Source organism: Camellia sinensis, chromosome 15 (assembly GCF_055761805.1).
Source record: "Camellia sinensis isolate YWXY chromosome 15, ASM5576180v1, whole genome shotgun sequence".
In the NCBI taxonomy this organism is placed as follows: Eukaryota; Viridiplantae; Streptophyta; class Magnoliopsida; order Ericales; family Theaceae; genus Camellia; species Camellia sinensis.
The window spans coordinates 93,740,555-93,763,532 of NC_138975.1; the positions used below are offsets into that span (position 1 = coordinate 93,740,555).

The 22,978-nt window shown below is 38.2% G+C and overlaps 1 protein-coding gene and 1 long non-coding RNA gene across 9 annotated transcripts in view; both read right to left on the minus strand.

Annotated features, from left to right (window-relative positions):
• Positions 1 to 898: 898 nt before the first annotated feature.
• On the minus strand, positions 899 to 10,110 carry LOC145812775 (protein MEI2-like 3). Of its 8 annotated transcripts, none has more exons than XM_082907988.1 (8): positions 9,483 to 10,110; positions 9,226 to 9,312; positions 3,943 to 4,029; positions 3,648 to 3,746; positions 2,527 to 2,618; positions 2,284 to 2,376; positions 1,391 to 1,442; positions 899 to 1,174 (listed from the first exon to the last, which is right to left on the minus strand). In XM_082907988.1, the coding sequence occupies exons 5-8, from the start codon at positions 2,612 to 2,614 to the stop codon at positions 1,159 to 1,161; spliced, it is 249 nt and encodes an 82-aa protein (XP_082764114.1). In that variant the 5' UTR covers positions 2,615 to 2,618; positions 3,648 to 3,746; positions 3,943 to 4,029; positions 9,226 to 9,312; positions 9,483 to 10,110; the 3' UTR covers positions 899 to 1,158. The 8 variants fall into 8 exon arrangements, 6 of the variants coding, with proteins under 6 accessions (XP_082764114.1, XP_082764109.1, XP_082764111.1 ...); XM_082907983.1 differs by having other exon boundaries at positions 9,226 to 9,397; XM_082907985.1 differs by having other exon boundaries at positions 3,648 to 3,749; positions 9,226 to 9,397.
• A 6,964-nt stretch (positions 10,111 to 17,074) lies between these two features.
• LOC145813650 (uncharacterized) overlaps positions 17,075 to 22,978 on the minus strand; it is a 57,839-nt gene continuing 51,935 nt past the window's right edge. Inside the window, exons 3-5 of the long non-coding RNA XR_014356849.1 lie at positions 18,122 to 18,193; positions 17,344 to 17,402; positions 17,075 to 17,260 (exon numbers count right to left, since the gene is read on the minus strand). This is a non-coding gene — a long non-coding RNA (uncharacterized LOC145813650). The remainder of the gene's footprint in view (positions 17,261 to 17,343; positions 17,403 to 18,121; positions 18,194 to 22,978) is intronic.

Below are 22,978 nucleotides of genomic sequence, written 5' to 3' on the forward strand. Positions count from 1 at the left end.
AAAAATTAAAAAACAAACAACTTATACAAAAAGGTCAAAGATTCATTTTTCTCTCTACTTTTTATACATCTTTTCGTAAAAAATCAAAAAATCATCACAAATATATTATTTTTTTTATATTATATTTTAGTAAAAAAACTAAAAAATTACTAAAAAAAATTTGTTCCCAAACAAAGCCTTAATTATAAATAATATGAAACAATACTTCCAAGTAATTAATGCATTGAGATGAGAGGCCCTCACGTCACATGCACAAAACTTTCCTCAAAGCCTCGATTGTCAATTGGATAATGTTTGTGATTTTCAAAATGTTATCACAAATATACCTAAACCATTAAGAGATGATATGTGATAATTTTTAATTTATTACACATTTAGGAGTAGTTTGAGATGATTTAAATAAATATTTTTTTTGACTTTTTATAAAATATGAATTAGGTTTGAAGTGATGTAGTAAAGAGATGATGTAACTTAAATAAGATGATATCACTGCTGGAAATGAGGGTTTTAGCGGCGTTTAGAAAACGCCGCTATAGGTCCAAAAAACGCCATAAAATCTTTTCGTGACGTTTAGCACCAAACGCCGAAGATGCGGCCGTCGCTATAACGTTGTGGCGCTTCAAAAACGTCGCTGTATGACTATAGGCGGCGTTTTCTAAAAACGCCGCTAAAAGTTCTACTAAGAGTTCCGTGACGTCATCATGCTATTTAGCGACGTTTTTAAAACGCCGTCGTATCTCTTTTTTAAAAATCCTTTAGCTACGTTTTTAGAAACGCCGTAACAGCCTTTTTTATTTTTATTTTTAAATTGTGCTAATTTTATATGATTGAACCAAAAAATACTTATAAATAAAACTAAAAAATAGCACTAGTATGAAATAATAATTCCCATTCAAAATGCAACATTAATTCACTTTTCCATTCAATTTAATATCTAATCACCATTAAGCACAAAATAACATATCCAAAAATCATGTTTTAGCAAAGACATTAGTAGAGAAAAGTGTTGAGCTATAATGATGGATCCAACTATACAAGAGATGGCAAATTACTACCAAGAAAATTATCCCCAACTCAAAAATATATTCCTGCTTATAACATAAATTTCAAGCTTGGATGAGTTAAATTCAAATTGATGAGAGAGTTCATTGTTAATCTTCACTGGTCTACACGCCTGCATCAGAACATATACTGAAATTAGATTTACCAAAACAAAACAATAACAAGGTTATCTTATTTAAATGCTTCAATCCTTTATTAAATAGCCAATGCTGTAAAATAACTAGCATGTCCCTGCCATTGAGTATATTCAAGGGCTAGATCCCCATCAGCCACAATTTAATTTATTTAATAGAGAACATGAGAAAGAAAAAAATAAGTTTGCCCTTACCAGCACCCCACCCAGTCTTGATGCCAATGGTTTCTTGATAATTCCCAATGAACTGCAAGAAATGCACTTAAGTGAGCAAAATACCATATATAGCTCAATATAATTACAGCTATGTTGTTGAGAAATTAAACCATATATTGCTTATAATGTAGGACTTTGGTAAGCTAAGAGACCAAGACACATAAGCAGCTGATAATGCAAAGACAATCAATGAAGTATGTAATATGAAAAATCTTTCATTATTGGCAGAATCTTACATTAATGTCTCATATCCATCACATGCCTCACCAACTCATCTACTTTATGCCATTTGATTGGTGAGCAGCAAGAATTCTTCCATGGACCAGTATAATAGTTAGTCCTAATGGGGAGGCTCTGGACCACTTTGCAATCTGCATATTGAAGCATCAAAGTGATCACAGAGCTTGTGCAATCTGCACTCAGAAATAGAGTGATCACAGGCTCTGGACCAGTACTTCACATCTCTCTTTTCTACATGTTATCTATTCTTTTATTTGTTGAATTGACTCACTATTAAACATTAAGCAAACATCATGTCTTAATAGATCTAAAACCTAAACTCTAAACCAAACAGAGTCAGCAGTACTATAAACCTAACCGCATAGGATAACAACTCACGTCCAATACCATGATCCTTCTCCGCCTATGTTTCTCTCTATATCGCTCTCTCTCCCAACTGTGAACTTCCCCTGCTCTCTCTCTCTCTCTCTCTCTCTCACACAAATGTAGTATATACATGTGCTATCAAATACCACCTATAATGACATATACCACCTTTATTGGGCCTAGCTTCTCTCTGATTCTTAATTGGCTTAGAAAGGTACTGTTGGGTATATTGGATCAATTTTTGGACTATGTTTGATAATTATTACCAATTGTAGGGCTCATAGAACTGAAACCAGGGGAATGGCTAAGAGTTTGCAGAGGATTATGCTCTATAGGGCTGCCAAACTGAGGCCAGCTACCTGCCAAGAATGTGGGTAGCAACTCAGTTTTTAAGTCAAAAAGCAGATAAATAAACTAGAAAAAGGATCAAGAAATTATAACTCAAACGAGAAGACACTAACACTCTCACAAACTGAAAAATAAGGGAAATTAATCCCAGAAGGCATTACCTGGAGGGGAGTTGGTTATTGATGAACTCAATTGATGCCTGAAACTTCGAGATTCATCTTGTTCAAGGTCTTGGTTCAGATGCAACATAAGGCTAAAGGTAAAATATGTAACAAGGCAACATTTGTATCAGTTAAACTATTTGACAGACAGACAGAGATCCACTTAACAGATTCTACAAATCAAACACAAAAATGGCTCAAGTTTGACAATAAATAACAAAAAGTAAAACAAAACATGATGTTTGGCAGGGAACAACACAGATACACATAATTAATACTTCTATGACTATAGGGGATTTCTAAAAGGCATATGTATATAGAGAGCCAATGGTAGAGTAATTAAAAACCGGGAAAGCATGGAAGATGGGGCATTAAATTTTGTTATTCTGTCATTAAATGGATCTCATCAACTGAGCACGATGCAAACATATAACAGTAGCAAATAACTTCGCCACTAATATCATGTTATCTGGAGCTTTGGGAGAAATATTAAATCATAAAAGAAGATGAAACATCTCCTAATACAAGCATTAGAATTTGTTAGTCAAAGTAAGAAAGTTGTTATCATAGACAACTCAACAACAATTTCCAGCCCTGTACTGAATGAGCTGAAATACTTTTTACTTTAACCAAACATTATCCTTTGAGTCAGCCCCTCATTATCTAGAACCCTGCAACCCTCCCACTTTATCGTTGGTCTTTTCTAACATAATCAACCCATCTAATCAGGCACATAAGAATGGAGAAGGGAAGGGGAAGGAGAAGGGAAAAAGAGAGACATAGAGCTCAATCACTGTTTTATAGTGCAAGTACACATCCGAAGTATATAAGCCAAAAGGGTGGCAGACATGGGTGGGTTTTGACCTGATGGTGTTGGGAACCTCATTAACCAAATTCTGCACTAGGATTGGCCTACATATTTCATACTGGTAATACAAGAAGTTTGCACTGCCTACTCTTTTAGCCTCGAAATTCGCTTGGTCACTGTTTAACCTGTACTTGGGCATATAATGTTTTTAAGCCAAACATGATCTTGCTTTGGGGTGTAACCTGGACAAATTGAACCCGAGCAACCCGAAAACTGGGCAACATTTTTTTGATTTCGAAATAATACTACTTACATCAGGGTAAAGAGCCGGTCCTTCAAAGTGGCTATCAATATATTTTAGCAAATCAAGACTCTCTCCTCGAATTTCATTATTGTGCTCCAGTGATGGCACCTACTAATTTTGAAAAGGAAAAAAGAAAAGAACCTGCAAATATCATAATCCATGAAACAAGAGGGCTCTCAACAGATTTTGTGATTTTTTCCTCTTTTGATAGATATAAATTTCTACAATTTTAAGAAGAGAGTGAGGAACACAGAAATTACCAAACAGTATTTTCCGAACAATTAATTATGGTTGAGAATGTAACCTTATTTGGTGGGTAGACTTTTTCCTTGTACCAATCTGGCCTATTTTGAAGATCAATAGGAACTAATTTGATCTTCTCTTGCAGACCCTGCACAAAGAAGTAAAGAAATTTCAAATCGAGAATTGCAGTAACATGAATAAAAGAAAAAAGAAAAGAAATAGTAGAGCAGAAAAATTATCCATAAAATTTAACACAACCTTGTAATTCCCATATTTATCAATCAAAATCGAGTATGTTTCTCAAATCTTAGCGTCTGCATCATACAGGAGGTAAGATTTGAATCAACTGATCAAAAGTCCCAAATTCAGAGACATCCAACAGCAAAGCAAGAAACCATTCGTTGAATTCTCAAAAGCACATACCTCAAGATCTTGTATTTAAGTGAGAGAAAGAGAGAGCACCTAACCTCTAATCAAAGAAAACAAAGAGTTCCAAATCCATGGAGATAAATCACGGAGCTATGCTCAAAATCAAACTTCGAAATCCCAATCCGAGATGAATCACCGAACTGAAGAAAAATCGAAGAAGAATCACTGAACTAAAGAATAATTGAGAGAAATTTGAGTGAGAGAAAGAGAGAGGAACTAACCTCTGATAAGAAGACGAAGAGTTCCAAATCCACAGAGATGAATCACGGATCTATGCTCAAAATCAAACTTCGAAATCGCAATCCCGAGATGACTCACCGAACTGAAGAAGAATCGAAGAAGAATAACTGAACCGAAGAAGAATCAGGAGAGGGAGAGAGCAAGGAGTGAGTGAGTGAGAGATTTGAGTGAGTGAGAAGGAGATGGCGGTGCTCAAAATAGGGTTTTCAAAATATAAGTCTGAAGAGATAGAAGAGGGTGTGAAGAGAGACAGGGAAGAGGGTGTGAAGAGAGACAGGGTTTGGAGGCGCTTTTAAAACGTCTTCTATTTACAAAACGGTACCGTTTTACCTAACAACAAAGGCGACGTTTAAAAAACGCCGTTAATTATAAAAAAAAGTGACGTTTAATAAAACGTCGTTAATAAAACGCCGTTAAATCCTCATTTTCCTGTAGTGAGAGGAAGACAAGATAGACAAAGTTTGCAACATCAATTGACAGTTATTGGTGCAACGATTTATTAAAACATGGAGGAACATGTATGTATATCTCTAGCATTTGGAAAATTCAATTTCATGATTTTCATTGGAATGAAATTGCTGTCAGAATGTCGTCTAATTTTCTGCAACCAAGTAGTGTGTTACATAACAATGAATACTTAAAATGGAAATGGCAACAGAACATAGTATTATGATCAAAGTACACAATTAAGAAACATGATTTATTTGTCCTAGCAACCAAGTCTTCCATGACGTGGAAGAATTAAACATCTAATCCAGGTTGTTCGACTAATAAGATTTTTAGAAGCTAACAAGAAAAAGCTAAAACCCAATAGCAACGAGTAGAAGATTAGCAGTAATTTCAAACTGTATACAGAACAATTGTAACCAAAAATAAATAAATCACAATCATAAAATCACAAATCTAATAACCATTAAACAATATGTATTACAGACAGGTCATCATAACAACCAATCAATGGACCCCATTGAAGCAAACAACTCAAATCAGCTCAAGTTGATTAACATGATATGTAGAGGTCTGTGTTTGTTCATACATAGACATACCTCAAGTAATGGGGAACACCATATTGGTGAAACAGTTGGAGGAGTTGCCATTGCCTTTTCCAACATTTCTGATAAAAATTCACTAATGTTTCATTACATTCATGAATTTAAATGCATGCAATTCAACAGAATTAACAGTACCAAATGAAGCTAGCTTACCCAAACAAGAAAATTAACGAGTTTTAGAACATGTTCAAACCTATCTCGAACAAGATGAACACAAATTGAACTTAAGTAGTTTGGTTAATTTTTTATACCTCTAATATTGTATGTGTTTCCAACGTTGTCACTAACATCTATCAGTCTCTTTTGCACATTACCTCAACTTTGAGAAGATAATTTGCAACCAGAGTTAGTAAGAAACTAAAAAATTGACAGTACAGACCTCTAGCTCACTTGCTTTTCATTCTACACTATTTGAGCTTCGGAAAATGGCATCAGAGGCTGAATGAAAGCTCAATGCATACCTTAGGAGGGAAACACAGAATCCGGCTTCTGTGACTATTTGTGTGCACTGAAGGAAGAAACATAACCTACAATCTTTGAGTTGGCTCTATGTACTTCCTCCTTGAAACTTTGCGGAAAAAGGCTGCACATAATGTTAAGAAGGATCAGATCAACTATCAAAGTAAAGTTTTACTTATCAAAAAGGGGCCACTTTATTCCAAAACCAAGTTAATCGTTAGGATGAAATCCACACCTAATGTAAAGGAAAGAAACAAAAATAACCTTGCCCAAGAAGATACTCGAAGATTGATTTGACTGGTAAGTTATAGTTCCAAACAGAGATGTCATGTCAGCTTGCATTCAGCTGATTGCTGCATTGCGAAAATCCTCCACAGAGGGTCAAAATCTTTACATACAGAGAGTTTGTCAATGTTCATCTTGTCTATCATCTTTGTAATATGATTCAATTTACTCAATTCCAACAACAATATGCTATAAGGTATTTCACATATCACTAGGAGTTCGAAAATACTGCAGTGACGATCCACATCAGTAAGGTAGCCAGGTCAATCAACCTGCTGGATCCAACACAAACACCAGTCAGACCCATGTTGGGTAGCTGGTCACACAAAAATCAGCCTGCTGGACCAAACAAAACCAACTAGTGATTATAGCAAATCATCTAGTGATTATACATACCTAAGGAAGATTAAAAAAACACAAAAACAAAAACAAAAAACTGGAAAAAGGAATCAACTGATCACCTTATACTCCAGATGCAGCTGCTTTCTCACTTCAAAATATCCTAGAACAAAAGATACTCAAATGGCCAGTGGTACTTTGGATTTAGTATGTGAAGGTCCACAGAATCTATCTATAAAATGTCATTAGCAAATGTAGTCCATCAATTATATTGCACAAAGGATCCATTAGATGAGATGTAAAGTGAAAAATTATCATGAAAGAAAGATGTGGATTAAATAAATAATAATTTCCACCAAAATTAAAGTGACATATTATTGGAATAAATCAAAAGATATACTTAGTGTCCCACCAAAATAACAACTCACATTATATCACTGTAGTGGATGAAAAAGAAAACAAGTGTCCCGCAAAAATAATGACTTATGTTACTACAACGATATGAATTACATACAGCCACACAACGATATGAATTACATACAGCCACACAACGATATGCTTGTCATTATAATAACTAGAAAACCATGCATGATCTACTCTTATGTTGTAGTTATGCACAGTTAGGTTTGTGTCATGCTCCACTACATAAATGATTGGGCATCAAATACAATCACTAATCAAAAGCATCAATTTTTACTAACGAAGAAAAAATAGAGGTGGAGAGGACTTCTACTGATAGATGTCGAGTTCAACTACATTTATGATTGCCCAACTAACATCGATTCGAGATCTAATGTTTGTAAAATTTTGCCATCTTATGACGGGTGGGGCACCGTAATTTCAAATTTCATCAACTAAGTTAAGTTCAATAATTACAGGTAAATCTTCTAGTTCAAGTTATTGCGTGGATTACAACCAGACAAAAAAGTTGAAGCATATATTAAAATCCAAACATATTAGTAACTCATTACCCAAAAGAAGATGAATAATTCTAAAACTAATCAGCAATTGAAAGAAAGAAATATCATAACAAAAGTGATGCACATCACCTACACTATCCTTCTACTGTGCCCACAACCTCCATGAGGGCGCTCATCATAGCTGCGATGCCTATAAGGACTTCAACTTCTGCTCCGACTGCGGCTTCACGAAAATCAGCCTTAGGCACATAAAGTAAGAACAATAATTTTCTATCCTTTTATGGACGACAAAGAACAATAACCAAAAGCTAGAATTTTAAATCTTGTCCCATGTTTCCAATCCATTATACAATAAAATTGCACTTACCCTCCCATCATAGGATAATGATGCAAAAATCCATGGCTCTCGGGAACTCCAAGCAAGACCAGCAATTTTGGTAAAACTAGTCAGGCTAAATTCAGACATTAACCTAGGAGTACACAACTGTGGAGTACCAAATATGATTAGTGAAAACTGTTATTCCTAAACACCAAAAACCCAATACCCAACCTTAAGTACTCAGTAATTGTAATAACATGATACCTGATATATATATCCAATGCAACAAGTGGAGTATGAATCCAGCCAACAACCTTAAAAAACAATTTAGTTTTCTTTATCCATGCTATCTCTAAGTTCTAGTATTAAAAAATTAAAAATTTTAAAAATAAATTAAAAAAATAGGAGGAATAAACATGATGGTACTAGGATTCTAGGGCATTTAACATTAAATAAACCAATGCTAACTCATTTGTTGCTTAGAGTCAACCTGTGAAATACAAGCAAAAAACACAATTAAACACCTGTTTTAACAAGATTTTAGCTTCCAAAAAGTAAATTTTATTTCTTCTCTCCCACACACCTGGAGAGGGGTTTTGGGGAAGGAAGAAAGATAAGGAAAGAAAAGGACAGTAGAATAATTACCTAGATAGATAGAATAGACACTAGAATAATTGATTAGTGTGTGTACACCTAGCATTCATATTGCTTTTCTATTTTGTGCACGAGACTTCAAGCAGTTATATTGTCCAGCCCCTGAAACCACCCAAACATAAAGTTTAATAAAAATAAATTTATCATATAATATTGATTAGTGTGTGTTTATCAAGTGTATGCAAATTTAAAATATGGTCTTACAAAGTCTATGTTAACTGCGCATGCTTGTAAAAAATTATATCTTAATACTTAGATTATCAGCATTGAAAAAACTATTGTACGGGGAACAATTTCATATTTCACTACTTGATAAAGAACTGGCCAACCTCATTACACATTGTTTTGATTGTGGGTTAAAAGGAACAGAAAAGAAACGTTGTCCAACTGAAAATAAATAACATCCAGATCCCAATTGCCCCCCCCCCCCAAAAAAAAAAAAAAAACAAAATAGCAACAGCAGCAGAAAATATCTAGCACTTCCAGTACATCAACTCACCACAATTCTTAATCCAAAATATCTACTTGATAAATAGCACTGCTGCAAAATCAGAGACAGACAAATTTCTGGACTCATAATCGAGAAAATGAGCACTCGGTCTTTGCTATATTTATAAATCATAAAAATGAAAGAATCATGGACATACCACAGCTTTTTAATTCCAAAATGAATTTCTTCACAAAAGACTCCAATAAAAGCCTCCCCAAGGATCTGAAAATATTTGGTAGATGACCTAGAGAAATAATCTTTATGTCAATGATCTGTAGTAGCAGCAAAAGCTCCTTCTTCCGGTCACTTTCACACAAGGCCAGCAAATCCTGATTAAACTTGTTTGTAATTTCAATAACCAAATCGAGAGAGACGGGAAGGAAGAGCATGAGAGAGAGAGACAGAAATCAATACCTAGCTGGTGCAGATGGTGGTCGCGGTGGAGCCTCGAAATCGAGAGAGAGAACTTCAAAATCGAAATCGCTGAGAGATGAAATCTCTGAGACCGATCTGAATCTCTGAGAAATCAAGCACTGACTCTCTCTTCGCAAGCTCCCAGTCCCTGTCCTCCTTCTTCTCTCATAAAACTATGATTACCGGCCAGATCTAGAGAGAGAGAGAGACGGTGGAGCTTTGAAATCGAGAGAGAGATCTTCAAAATCGAAATCGCTCTGAATCTCAAAATGAACCTGCATGAATCTGAATCTCCAAGAAAATCGCTCTCGAGGGTTTAGAAGCAATTGGGGGTGAGCAGGAGAGAGGCGAGATTTGAAGGTGTGAGAATGAGAGGGTTGAGAGAAAGAGAGAGAGATGCGTGCGTATTACATCTCAGATTCAAAATAAGGGTTTCAACAAAGAGGGACAGAGGAGGCGCGTGAGGCTAACGGATTTGGAGGCGTTTAAAAGCGACTCCTATTATAAAACGGTGTAGTTTTATTTTAAAGAATAGGTGGCGTTTATAAAACGCCGTTAAATATTAATAAAAGTGACGTTCAAAAAAACGTCGTTAAAAAAACGCCACCATATCCTATTTTTCCTGTAGTGTATGACTCAAATAGGATGGTGACTTTTTAACTTTTTTAAGTTATAACAAACAAGGCATTAATAATATAGGATTCAATTCTATTATTGTATCATTGTGAGTGAATTTATAAGTTTAAAAGTATGGGTGTCTAATATTGTTCATTGTTAATAGATTATTTTATTCAAAATTAAAAAAAGAAAATTATTATAAATTATTATATCACTTTTTTTAATTGTTATATTGTTTTACAAAAATTTAAAAATTATTAAATAGTCAATCCCAAATGAGTAGTAAATTATAGAAAAAAAGAGCCCATCAATATCGAAAAATTATGTGGTAGGGTAAATTCATATAGTGCCTCTCACTGATTTTTATTCTTGAAATTGTAGCATTCAATCTCTTTTGTTAGGAGTTTGAAAATAATTTAACAAGTACTAAATAATAAATAATGTAAACAATACTTCGAACCACTGCATAATCACTCGTCAATATCACATTTAATGCTTTTGTTTTTGTTGTTTGGAATGGACGTGTCCATGAGATAGATCTCGGAAAGAGTGGGACCGAAAGATAGAGAATATCATTGTCTATAAGGAATTGTTTAGAATTATTTAAATAAATATATTTTTTATCTTTTTATAATAAGATGTATAAAAAAATTAATTTAATAAAAAAAAGATAAAAAGATGAATTATTTTGGGTTGCCAAACTTAACCTAATTCAGAAGCAATAAATGTCCAAGCAATAAATGTCCCAGCAATTTTGTGAGAATTGTGTCCACAAAAGTTTTTTTTTTTTTTTTTCTGTGTTTTAAAATTAGGATATTTGACTTACTAATATCGTAACAATATTAGGGTGTTTGGGAAGAAAAAAAAGAGATTTTTATTGATAAGTCCAATTTAGAAGTGTTTTAACTCAAAAAGTCCTTGAATGAATTTTTTAACCCATTTAGTCCCATGTATGTATAGTTTTATTCCATAAAATCCATTTTCTTGATTTACACTATTTTCTTGGACACTTATGCCCTTATATTTAATTTTGATACCCTTATAAATATTTTTTGAACGATTAGCAATTTAATGATGTGAACATTCATATTTTAAAATTCACATTGGTAGGAATGTAAAATTGGCCCGTGGGAGGCCTGAAACCCGGCCGCGAGCCGGGGCGGGCCCGGCCCGTTGACAATGTGAATATTCACATTGACATATTAACATTCACATTAATAGAAGTGTAAAATTGACCCCCGTCCTGTGGCGGCGCGAAACCCGCCCGCGACCTATGGCCGGCCTGGGGCGGTCCCGGTCCGGCCCGTCGACAATGTGAATATTCACATTGACATGTTAACATTCACATTGATAAGAGTATAAAATTGGGCCGCGGCCCATGGGCGGCCAAAACCCCGCCCGCGGCCCGGGACGGGCCCGGCTCGGCCTGTTGACAATGTGAATATTCACATTGACATGTTAACATTCACATTGATAAGAGTATAAAATTAGTCCGCGCCTCGTAACTGCCCAAAACCCGCCCACGGCCCGTGGGCGGGCCCGGCCCGACCTGTTGACAATGTGAATGTTCACATTGACATGTTAACATTCATATTGATAAAAGTATAAAACTGGCCAGCAGCCCAGGGCGTGCCCGACCCGGTCCGGCCCGTTGACAATGTGAATATTCACATTGACATGTTAACATTCACATTAATAGGAGTGTAAAATTAGCCCCCGTCCCGTGACGGCGCGAAACTCGCCCGCGGCCCATGGGCGGCCCGGGGCAAGCCCGGTCCGGCCCATTGACAATGTGAATATTCACATTGACATGTTAACATTCACATTGATAAGAGTATAAAATTGGGGCGCGGCCCATAGGCGGCCAAAAGCCCGCCCGGGGCGGGCCCGGCCCGGCCCGTTGACAATGTGAATATTCACATTGACATGTTAACATTCACATTGATAAGAGTGCAAAATTAGCCCGCACCTCATGGCTGCCCGAAACCCGCCCACGGGCCGTAGACGGGGCCGGCCCTGCCTGTTGACAATGTGAATGTTCACATTGACATGTTAACATTCACATTGATAAGAGTATAAAACTGGACAGCAGTCTAGGGCGGGCCGACCCGGCCCGGCCCGTTGACAATGTGAATATTCACATTGACAAGTTAACATTCACATTAATAGGAGTGTAAAATTGGCCCCCGTCCCGTGGTGGCGCGAAACCCGCCCGCGGCCCATGGGCGGCCTGGGGCGGGCCCGGTCCGGCCCGTTGACAATGTGAATATTCACATTGACATGTTAACATTCACATTGATAAGAGTATAAAATTAGCCCGCGGTCCATGGACGGCCAAAAGCCCGCCCGCTGCCCGGAGCGAGCCCGGCCCGGCCTGGCCTGTTGACAATGTGAATATTCATATTGACATGTTAACATTCACATTGATAAGAATGTAAAATTGGCCTGCAGCCCGTGGGCGGCCCGAAGCCCGACCGCAGCCCGAGGCGGGTTTGGCCCGACTCGTGACGATGTGAATATTCATATTGACATGTTAACATGCACATTGATAGGAGTGTAAAATTAGCCCGCGCCCCGTGGCTGCCCGAAACCCGCCCACGGCCCGTGGATGGCCCGGCGCGGGCCCGGCCCGGCCTGTTGACAATGTGAATATTCACATTGACATGTTAATATTCACATTGATAAGTGTGTACAATTGGCCCGTGACCCGTGTGCAGCCCGAAGCCTGACCTCAGGCGGGGGCGGGCCTGGCTCGTTGGCAATGTGAATATTTACATTGACATGTTAACATTCACATTAATAGGAGTGTAAAATTGGCCCGCAGCCCGTGGGCGGCTCGAAGCCTGATCACAGCCTGAGGCGGGCTTGGCCCGACCTGTGACAATATGAATATTCACATTGACATGTTAACATTAACATTGATAGGAGTGTAAATTTGTCCGCTACCCGAAGCTCGCCCGCGGCCCGGGGTAGGCCCGGACCCAAACCCGGGCCGCCCACGGGCTTCAGGCCGCCCGTGGGACGCGAGTCAATTTTACACTCTTATCAATGTGAATATTAACATGTCAATGTGAATATTCACATTGTCAACAGGCCGGGCCGGGCCCGCCTTGGGCCGCCCACGGGCCATGGACGTATTTCGGCAGCCACGGGGCACGGGCTAATGTTACACTCTTATCAATGTGAATGTTAATATGTCAATGTGAATATTCACGTTGTCAACAGGCCGGGCCCGCCCCTGCCCGGGGCCGGGCTTCGGGCTGCTCACGGGTCACGGGCCAAGTTTACACTCTTATCAATGTTAATGTTAATATGTCAATGTGAATATTCACATTGTCAACGAGCCGGGCCGGGCCCGCCCTGGGCAGCGGGCGGGTTTCGGGCCGCCCACGAGCAACGGGCCAATTTTACACTCCTATCAATGAGAATGTTAATATGTCAATGTGAATATGCACATTGTCAACGGGCCGGACCGGGCTCGCCCCGCGCCGCCCACGGGCTTCATGTCGCCAATGGGACGCAAGTCAATTTTACACTCTTATCAATGTGAATGTTAACATGTCAATGTGAATATTCACATTGTCAACAGGCCGGGCCGGGGCCACCCCGGGCCGCCCCCGGGCCGCCCACGGGCCGTGGGCTAGTTTCGAGCAGCCACAGGGCGCAGGCTAATTTTATACTCTTATCGATGTGAATGTTAACATGTCAATGTGAATATTCACATTATCAACGGGTCGGGCCGGGCCTGCCCAGGGCAGCCCACGATTCGCGGGCGGGTTTCGGGCCGGCCACAGGTCGCGGGCTAATTTTACGCTCCTATCAATGTGAATGTTAGCATATCAATGTTAATATTCACATTGTCAATGGGCCGGGCCGGGCCCGCCCCGACCGGGGCCCGGGCTTCGGGCTGCCCACGGGTCATGGGCCAATTTTACACTCTTGTTAATGTTATTGTTAATGTTAATATATCAATGTGAATATTCACATTGTGAACGGCCGGTCCGAGCCCGCCCGGGGCGGCGGGCTAGTTTCGGGCCGCAGGTCAATTTTACACTCCTATCAGTGTGAATGTTAACTTGTCAATGTGAATATTTATATTATCAACAGGCCGAGCCGGGCCTATTTTTTTGGCCTGTGGGCCGGCCCGGCCCGACTCAAATTTTTTCGGACACCCACGAGGATCGACATGGGCCGGGCCCCTACACATTGACGATATGAACATTTACGTTGACGGTGTGAACATTCACATTAAGGGTATTTTGGTAATTATGTCACCCATAGGACCTATTAAAATATAAGAAAATAATGTGAACTAAATGGAACATAAGTAGATGAAAAGGGTATTTTGGTCTTCTTATCTCAAATTGGACCTAATGGAATAGTCAAAAAGAATATGGGTTGGATGGAATAAAGCTCTTAGAAAATGGATTTATCAAAAAAACTCCCAAAAAAAATAGCCTAATTTAGGCTAAAATTCACAAAAAGATAAAATAGGCTAAAATAGCTAATAAGACAAAATATCACATCAAACCCATAATCATTTCACTTTTTCTCACACAAACATCATATCCAACCATAAAAAAATCTAATCATCTTCCCAAACACAAAAATTTTAACTTACTAAAATAGTCAAAAACTAAAATAACCTACTAAAATAACAACTTTCCAAACGAAGCCAATATTTATGAAGTGAGTTTTATGTTCAATTTTTTATAGAAAAGAGTTTGATATTATAAATATTTAATATTTTTTGTTATGGGAATTTGAGTTCTCTAAGAGTAGAAAAAAAAAAAGTTTGATGTCATTTGTTGAGTTCGATTCCTATTAAGAGTTGTTTGATACTATTTGTAGTGATGTTTATTTCTTTCATATTATGATTCATACTTGTAATTATTCTCTTATCAATTGAATTTTTTTTTTTTTTTTTTTTAATACAACTTTCTCAATGGTCTCGTTTGGGAACATATTTTTTTAGTAATTTTTTGACCTTTTTTGTAAAAATATAATGAAAAAAATAGTATGTTTGAAATAATTTTTTTAATTTTTTACGAAAAGATGTATAAAAAGTAGACAGAAAATATAATTTTTGACTTTTTAGTATAGATTCTAGGTTTTTTAATTTTTTTAGTGACTTTTTTACTTTTAAGTTAAAAAGTGATATTGCCAAATGAGATCCAGGACATTAGTTGAGTTTTCTAATTGGAGCATTATGTTGGACTCCGGTGGGGCTACCACAAAACGCATATCGATAATTCAAACTGTCAATATGTAAGTCTTGTCAAATATTTTATCTTTATAAAAAATCACGCTGATCGGATATCAATAACTACTTGATTAAATTATATTTGTATTAATAATTTATTTCTAAAATAATAGTTTTCGTTGATACAAATTTGATCTGATCAAATGGCTATCAATATTCAATTAACGCGATTTTTTATAAGAATTAAATGATGGACGAGCTATACATATTAAACGGTTTAAATTATTGATTTAGATTCCATGAAAAGCTGACAAAAATTAACAATATATTCCAATTTGATTTGGGACCGGTGAGAAAGCTGAGCCTTTGTCAATTTTATGCATTCCACCAAAGATGATCAAAAATTGTTTCGAGTTCAATGATGATATCCAAAAGACATAAACGTGTAGAGTACATGGTCGAAATGCCAATGGTTGGTCTCTGATTTTTTTTAAAATGTTTTTATTGATATTAAGGGTTGTCTTTATTACTAATTAGATAAATTACACCGATCCCTGGTCAGATGACAAAATAAATATAATATATCTCATAAATTTTATATAATTACATTTGAAAGTTTTAATTCATATAATAGTTAATCCGTTTTTTCATTATAAATTTGTTTATTAGTTGTCTGAATAAAAAATGTATTGTCATTTCTTACATTGAAAAATATATTTTATCTTTTGTATCTTTGTATCTTCATATTATTAAAATTTGCTGTATTTTTTTCAAAAGATCAATGTAATTTATCTTTATTAATTTGTATACTACAAGAGTAACTTAGCGATAATAATAAATTGTAACTTTTAGAATATTTTGAATTCGACTTTAATTATTGTGCCCAATTTTAATTCATACATCTGATTTATAATTGATTATCTTAAGGATGAACCTCTTAATCAGAGGGTTGTATTTATCCAAAGATAGAACTACTTGAATTTGGGGAGCTAAAACGGAGACGTATGGCATCCCTTTTGGGAATGAACTGCTGCTGCCAATCAAAATGGCTAAGTTTCAAAACTATGTTTCACTACAAAAAAATTGACTTTTTGCGACGGTAAAATACCGTCGTTAATACTCTTAATGCCGTCGCCAATACTTTTTGCGACGGCAAAATGACTTTTTGCGACTGCAATAGGGGGGTCGCAACTGCAGGGGTTGCAAAAGAGTTTTTGCGACGGTAAGTGCCGTCGCTAATATTTTGCGACGGCATTTTTTACCTTTTGCGACGGCACCGTACAGTCGCTAATAACGTTTGAAATTTCTTGACTTTTTTGCGACGGCCCTATTTCACCGTCGCTAAAAATGTTATTTGAGACGGCAAAAAATACCGTCGCTAATAGTCTTTTTTTTAAAAAAAAAATACTGTTTTTGCGACGGTGTGGTGCCGTCGCAAAAAGTATAAAAAATATAAAATTTTCTATTTTTTGCGACAGTGTAATGCCGTCACAAAAAATATTAAAAAATAATAAATTTTCTATTTTAAATAATAAAATTTCTATTTTTTGCGACAGTATAATGTCGTCGCAAAAAGTAAAACCTATAACAAAATTAATAAAAATATTAAAAATTTCTATTTTTTCCGACGGTGGTGCCGTCTCTCACTCTCTAAGAGCTAATTATTTACATTCTATTCACAAAAACATCATAACAGAAAATAAAAATAAAAATTGATCAAACCATCAAATTCAATATTTTACAAAGAATAATTAAACTGTACATGTTCAAATTCAATATTCAATTGAGTGAAATCAAGCCAGTAGTAATTTTGTATGTGGAAGCTCAGGGCTGTAATCCTCTTGTCAATCCGCTCAATCAATTCCTTGCCACCACCCTCTGGTTTTAACATTTGTTGTGCACACCTCAGTGCAAAAAAGAAAAGGGCTTGGATCTCAATTGGATAACCATATATTCCCTGTTCCAAATGTAATTGAAAAACATAAGTTATAATCTAATATATGAAAGCAAGCTAAGTGGTAATTGAGAAATGATACTGGCAATTTGCCAAAAAAGTGTTAAGACTCAAGCAAGCACCACTCCGTGCCATGCAGTTCATGCTGCCATAAAAACTCCAAAATTGGATCAGACCAAGCTCAATTAAAATTGGGTGAAACATGCTCAAATAATGTTCATACAGCATGGAGAACAATAAAAACTGGATGCTCATCGCAACAGAGGCTCCAAGTGGGTTTTGTAAGGCTGAGAAATCTTTGTAAGAATCATAATGTTAACCAAAACCTGACCAATTTATCAGTCATGTTAGAAGGTTTGATACAGAACCCAAGGACCACTATAATTGGCCAACCAAAGCCTGACCCTCCTGACCTATCTACTCCATTGATTTGATATAATTCGCTTTAGAGCTGAAAAATATGAATTTTTTTCTTGTACATCGTTGAAACAAATGAATTCATAACAAATTAAACCATCATGTTGAGCCACAACACCTCACAATCAAAATTGAAAAGTTAAAAATCTAATCATTCCCAAGATTAAAATTTGTTAGATACCATATTTTCTAAGAACAAGCTTATTAAGGGGATATAAGCCCCCAGTAGGCTAGCCCTGAAACCGATTCCAAACACTTGAGTTTGGCTAATTGGGTCAGCTTCTTCCCTCTTAGAGAAGTGTTGACTGCAGCAGCCTAAAGAGATCAGAAAAAAGACATCTAATGTAGCTTCTGCATTCTTTCTCAACAAATGCAGTAAAATTGCAATCACAATAACCCATGAGACAGAGAGAGAGAGAGAGTAAAAAAATGTTGGCCCAAACTTACAAGTTTCAATTGCCGAGGATATGGACATGCACCAGGAGAACCATAATTAACAGCCAAGATATTAACACCGTCCTGTAATCAGACATTGAAAGAGAATATATATATATATGCACGAGAACAGTGAACTTATGTCACAGTTTCTATCTGTCAAGAAGTAGAATAATGCAGATAAAAATTGAATAATAAACAATAGAAAATAAAGCAGAACATACAATAAACAAAATTACATCAAAAGGAAATATAACTATAGAAAAACAAAGACATGAAAATAGGAATGATAGTAAATTCACTGAATAATCGTTATAATACTTCAATGGTACACCTCATAAAACCAATCATGTCTTCCCATGCTTACATTTCCATACATGTGTCAACAACTAAAACTTTTCCCAACTCATCTTTATTTTTTCATTAGGCAGTGGAAACCTGTAACTTCTTATTTACTTCTTTCCTAGTATCATGTCATACATACATCTAGGCCCAGAACAAAATATCAGAACAGCATTATGCAAACTATCAACTTAAAAGATGGATCTAAGGGTGGGCCTGTAGACACCCCATTTTTGACCGACCTTGAGACTCAGACGTCACTAGTTGAGCACTTGGTGATATTGCATAATGTGCTCGTTCAGAAGTTTCAGAGTCTTGACTGCGAGCCCTGCCTCCGGACTTCCGAACCCTCTTCTGTGCCTTGCTTCGGTTTGCGAACCAGACTCGGTTTTCTCTATTTCTTTTCCTGAGGGGAGGGAGAGGTCCTGTAGACCATCTCTCAGTGGCCGTGGGCTACATTTTGTGGCCGTAGGCCATTTTTCCCATTTCGGAGCCCGGTTTCCGATTTTTCGGGACCGTTGGCCGTGTGCCTCGGTTCGGGACCGCTTAACCATCTCCGTTTGCTCTAAATTTTGGCATACATCTTATTTTCTCCCTTTCAAGGGGCACTGGGGTCTGAGAAACCCACTTCGTGACCGAATGCCACTTTCGGTGCTTAATAGCCCATTTTTCGGGACCCTGAACTGCGCGTTTTGGCCCCCGAACTTTCGTTTTGCATCGATTTTTGTTCATTTTTGGTAGGTGCCTCTGTTTCATCACCAGGAAGGTCACCGGAGGGTGGGAGTCCAGCAATTATCTTGGCAACCAGTTATATTCCATTTTCGCCCTCCGACGCTCGTTTTTCGCACTTCCGGGCCAATGTTGAACACCTTGGAGCCATTTTCTTCAAACCCAAACCACATATTTGTGATATACACACATGGGAGGACCCTAAAAGTTCATGGCCGGCCACTAATGTTTCTTGACCCTTTTGAACCCCTCCTTCCGAGCCAATGTTGAACACCCTTGGGTCACTTTCTTGAACTTTGAACCACATATTTGTGATGTACACACATGGGAGGACCCTAAAAGTTTATGGCTGGCCATTAATTCCATTTGAACCTTCTGAACCCCTCCTCAAAATGGCTTGTTCTCTCTCCTGTTTTAGAGTTTCCAAATTCGAACCATAGGGTTGTGAAGAGGGGACCTGGGAGGCCACCAATATGTGGTGGCTGGCCACTAAAGCCACTTGGCCTTTTTGACCCCTAGCCGGCCGGCTATGGGTGGTGGCCGGCCAGCCACCTGCAACAAAAATACCTGGCCGGCCTGCTTCCTCACTGTGTGTACTTTACAGCTGCACAGCTGTTTCCCCCAGAAAATATCTATATCCGGGGGATATTTTGTGGGGGAACAAAAGGCCTCATTTTCCCTCCACTTTGGCTAGACTCTTCTCTCCATCTCTTATCCATATAGAGAGCCTCCCAACTCTAGAAAAAGGGTTACAAGAGTTGCTTTGAAGATATACATACATATCACTCCATTTCCTTCAAGTTTTGGCTCCATTTTCTTCATCATCTTCAAGCTCTACCATCACCACTCCATTCCAGCAGCAAAGGAAGGGATTCCAGTAGCTTAGAGTCATCAAATCTGGTCCAAGAAGCAACAAAAGTGTTGGTCTTCATGGGTAAGTAGACTTTCCCCCTTTTTAGCTCATTTTTGTGCCAATTTCTTAGCCAAGTTGCTTATTGTTTTGGGCTCCAACCTTAACTGAAACTAGGTATATTTTGAGCTATTCTACATTTTTGTTGAAGGGCTCAACCCTGTTTGAGCCCCCCATCTTGCACTTGCTTCAATATCCTCCTTGAATGCTATTTTCTTGCATGCTTTGGCAGCCTATCATGCTTCTGTTTTTGGTCTTTTTAGAGGCCTAGAAATAGTCTTATTTTGACCTTCTTAACATGTTTCATTAAGGGCCTTTGGCTGTTTGATGAATATTTTGTACACTTTGTGTTATAGCCACTTTTGAGCCTCATTTTGCATTGCATTTCTAGCATGTTTGTATACTGTTTTGGTCATTTTATAGTTCAGTAAATAGTCATATTTTTGGTCCCTCTTCAATGTTGTAGAAGGGAATTTTTCATTTTGGGCTTTGCATATACCACTTGCCTCTTTGGCCACCTTTTGGCCCCTTTTCTTGCATGGGAGTGTAGCCACACTTGTGTTTGTTTTTGAGGTTTTTACAGTTCTGTAAATAGTCATATTTTTGGTCCCTCTTCAATGTTGTAGAAGGGAATTTTTCAGTTTGGGCTTTGCATATACCACTTGCCTCTTTGGCCACCTTTTGGCCCTTTTTCTTGCATGGGAGTGCAGCCATACTTGTGTTTGTTTTTGAGGTTTTTACAGTTCTGTAAAATGTCTTATTTTTGGCCCCTCTTCAATGTTGTTGAAGGGCCCTAACCTATTTGGAGTTAGAAGCTGTGAGTTGCTTCACAATCTCATGTTTAGGGCCATTTCTTGCATGCTAGTTTTGCCCTGTTTTGGTTTGCTGTTTGGCCATGCTATAAACTGGAAACGTGCTTATTTAGGGGCTGCCTTGCTTCTGTCTATTCATTGCATGTGCCAATTTTGTATGTTTGGTATAGCTGTAGGCCATTTCGGGTGCCAAAATTCATATTTCGGGACTATTCCCTGCATCGGGTGTGTTTTCGCCTCATTTCAGGGCTGTTTTCCCCCACATTTCATTGCTGAAAATCCAATAGCATGTTTTCATATCAATTTCCATTATTGCATTGCATATGCCATTGCCTCGATTTGCGTGCCCGTGTGCACACATTTCGAGGCACTTCATTTTCATTCATCGGCCTCTTATGTGAGTGTGGCTGAGCCTCTCTCATGTTAGTATAAGTCCATGTTGCATTCTATATGCCATTTCCATGCCATTGCATTGCATATGCCATTGCCTCGGTTTGCGTGCCCGTGTGCACGCATTTCGAGGCACTTCATTTTCATTCATCGGCCTCTTATGTGAGTGTGGCTGAGGCTCTCTCATGTTAGTATAAGTCCATGTTGCATTCTATATGCCATTTCCATGCCATTGCATTGCATATGCCATTGCCTCGGTTTGCGTGCCCGTGTGCACGCATTTCGAGGCACTTCATTTTCATTCATCGGCCTCTTATGTGAGTGTGGCTGAGGCTCTCTCATGTTAGTATAAGTCCATGTTGCATTCTATATGCCATTTCCATGCCATTGCATTGCATATGCCATTGCCTCGGTTTGCGTGCCCGTGTGCACGCATTTCGAGTCACTTCTTTTTCATCCATCGGCCTCTTATGTGAGTGTGGCTGAGGCTCTCTCATGTTAGTATAAGTCCATGTTGTATTCTATATGCCATTTTCATGCATTTGCATTGCGTATGCCATTGCCTCGGTTTGTGTGCCCGTGTGCACGCATTTCGAGGCACTTCATTTTCATCCATTGGCTTCTTATGTGAGTGTGGCTGAGGCTCTCTCATGTTAGTATAAGTCCATGTTGCATTCTATATGCCATTTCCATGCCATTGCATTGCATATGCCATTGCCTCGATTTGCGTGCCCGTGTGCACGCATTTCGAGGCACTTCATTTTCATCTACCGGCCTCTTATGTGAGTGTGGCTGAGGCTCTCTCATGTTAGTGTAAGCCCATATCCTATTTCCATGTCATTTGCATTGCATTTTGTCATTTTCTCGGTTTGCGTGCCCATGTGCACGCATTTCGAGACATCTCATTTTCATAGCATTGTGCATGCTAGGCTGTATCTTAGTTGCATTTCATGTATGTCATGCATATTGCATCGTGTTCGGAATAGGAGTTAGCCCGGGCACGAGAAACGAGGTGCGTTTAGTACTCCGAGTGACAGAACGTGTCTCAATTCCCCAGTCACCGACACTCCGGATCATCCATGATGGAGTTAGGTCTTGTTGTGTTTTCATGTGCATTCATTCTATATTGAGTTGTACAATTCGACTCCTCGGCCATCATGCCTCGGTATGCGTGATTGGTGGCACGAGGATCGAGGCATGCATATATTTGTGAAAATACATTGCTATGCCCCTTTCCTGCTCTCTGTTGCAGCAAAATGAAGAATCAACAACTTTTCGAGACTTGGCACGCGTTTCAAGAATAACTGCTAAACAGAGGCTAATTGGGGCATCCCAGTGGATTTCCGCGCAAGGCAGCCCAAACATACAGCATTCATCAGAAGCAAGGCTGTCCCTGGCTTGCACGCCAGTTTTACAGCTTTCCTAGTTAATTTGATTAATTAATTAAGAATTTGGACTGTAATATTTGGACTGTAATATTCTTTTATTCGGGACTGTATATTTATTTGGACCCTCTGTGCGAGGGCATAATTGTAATAAGTGTGCGTGTGTGTGTTGTATGTCTTCCAACCCCACGTCTTTCTTCCCTTTTATTTATCTGTTTATGATGGTTGGATTAGGGCATATTTCAATTAGCATACAGTATGACAGCATGTTTGCATCATTCATCTGTATTGCATGCACCGG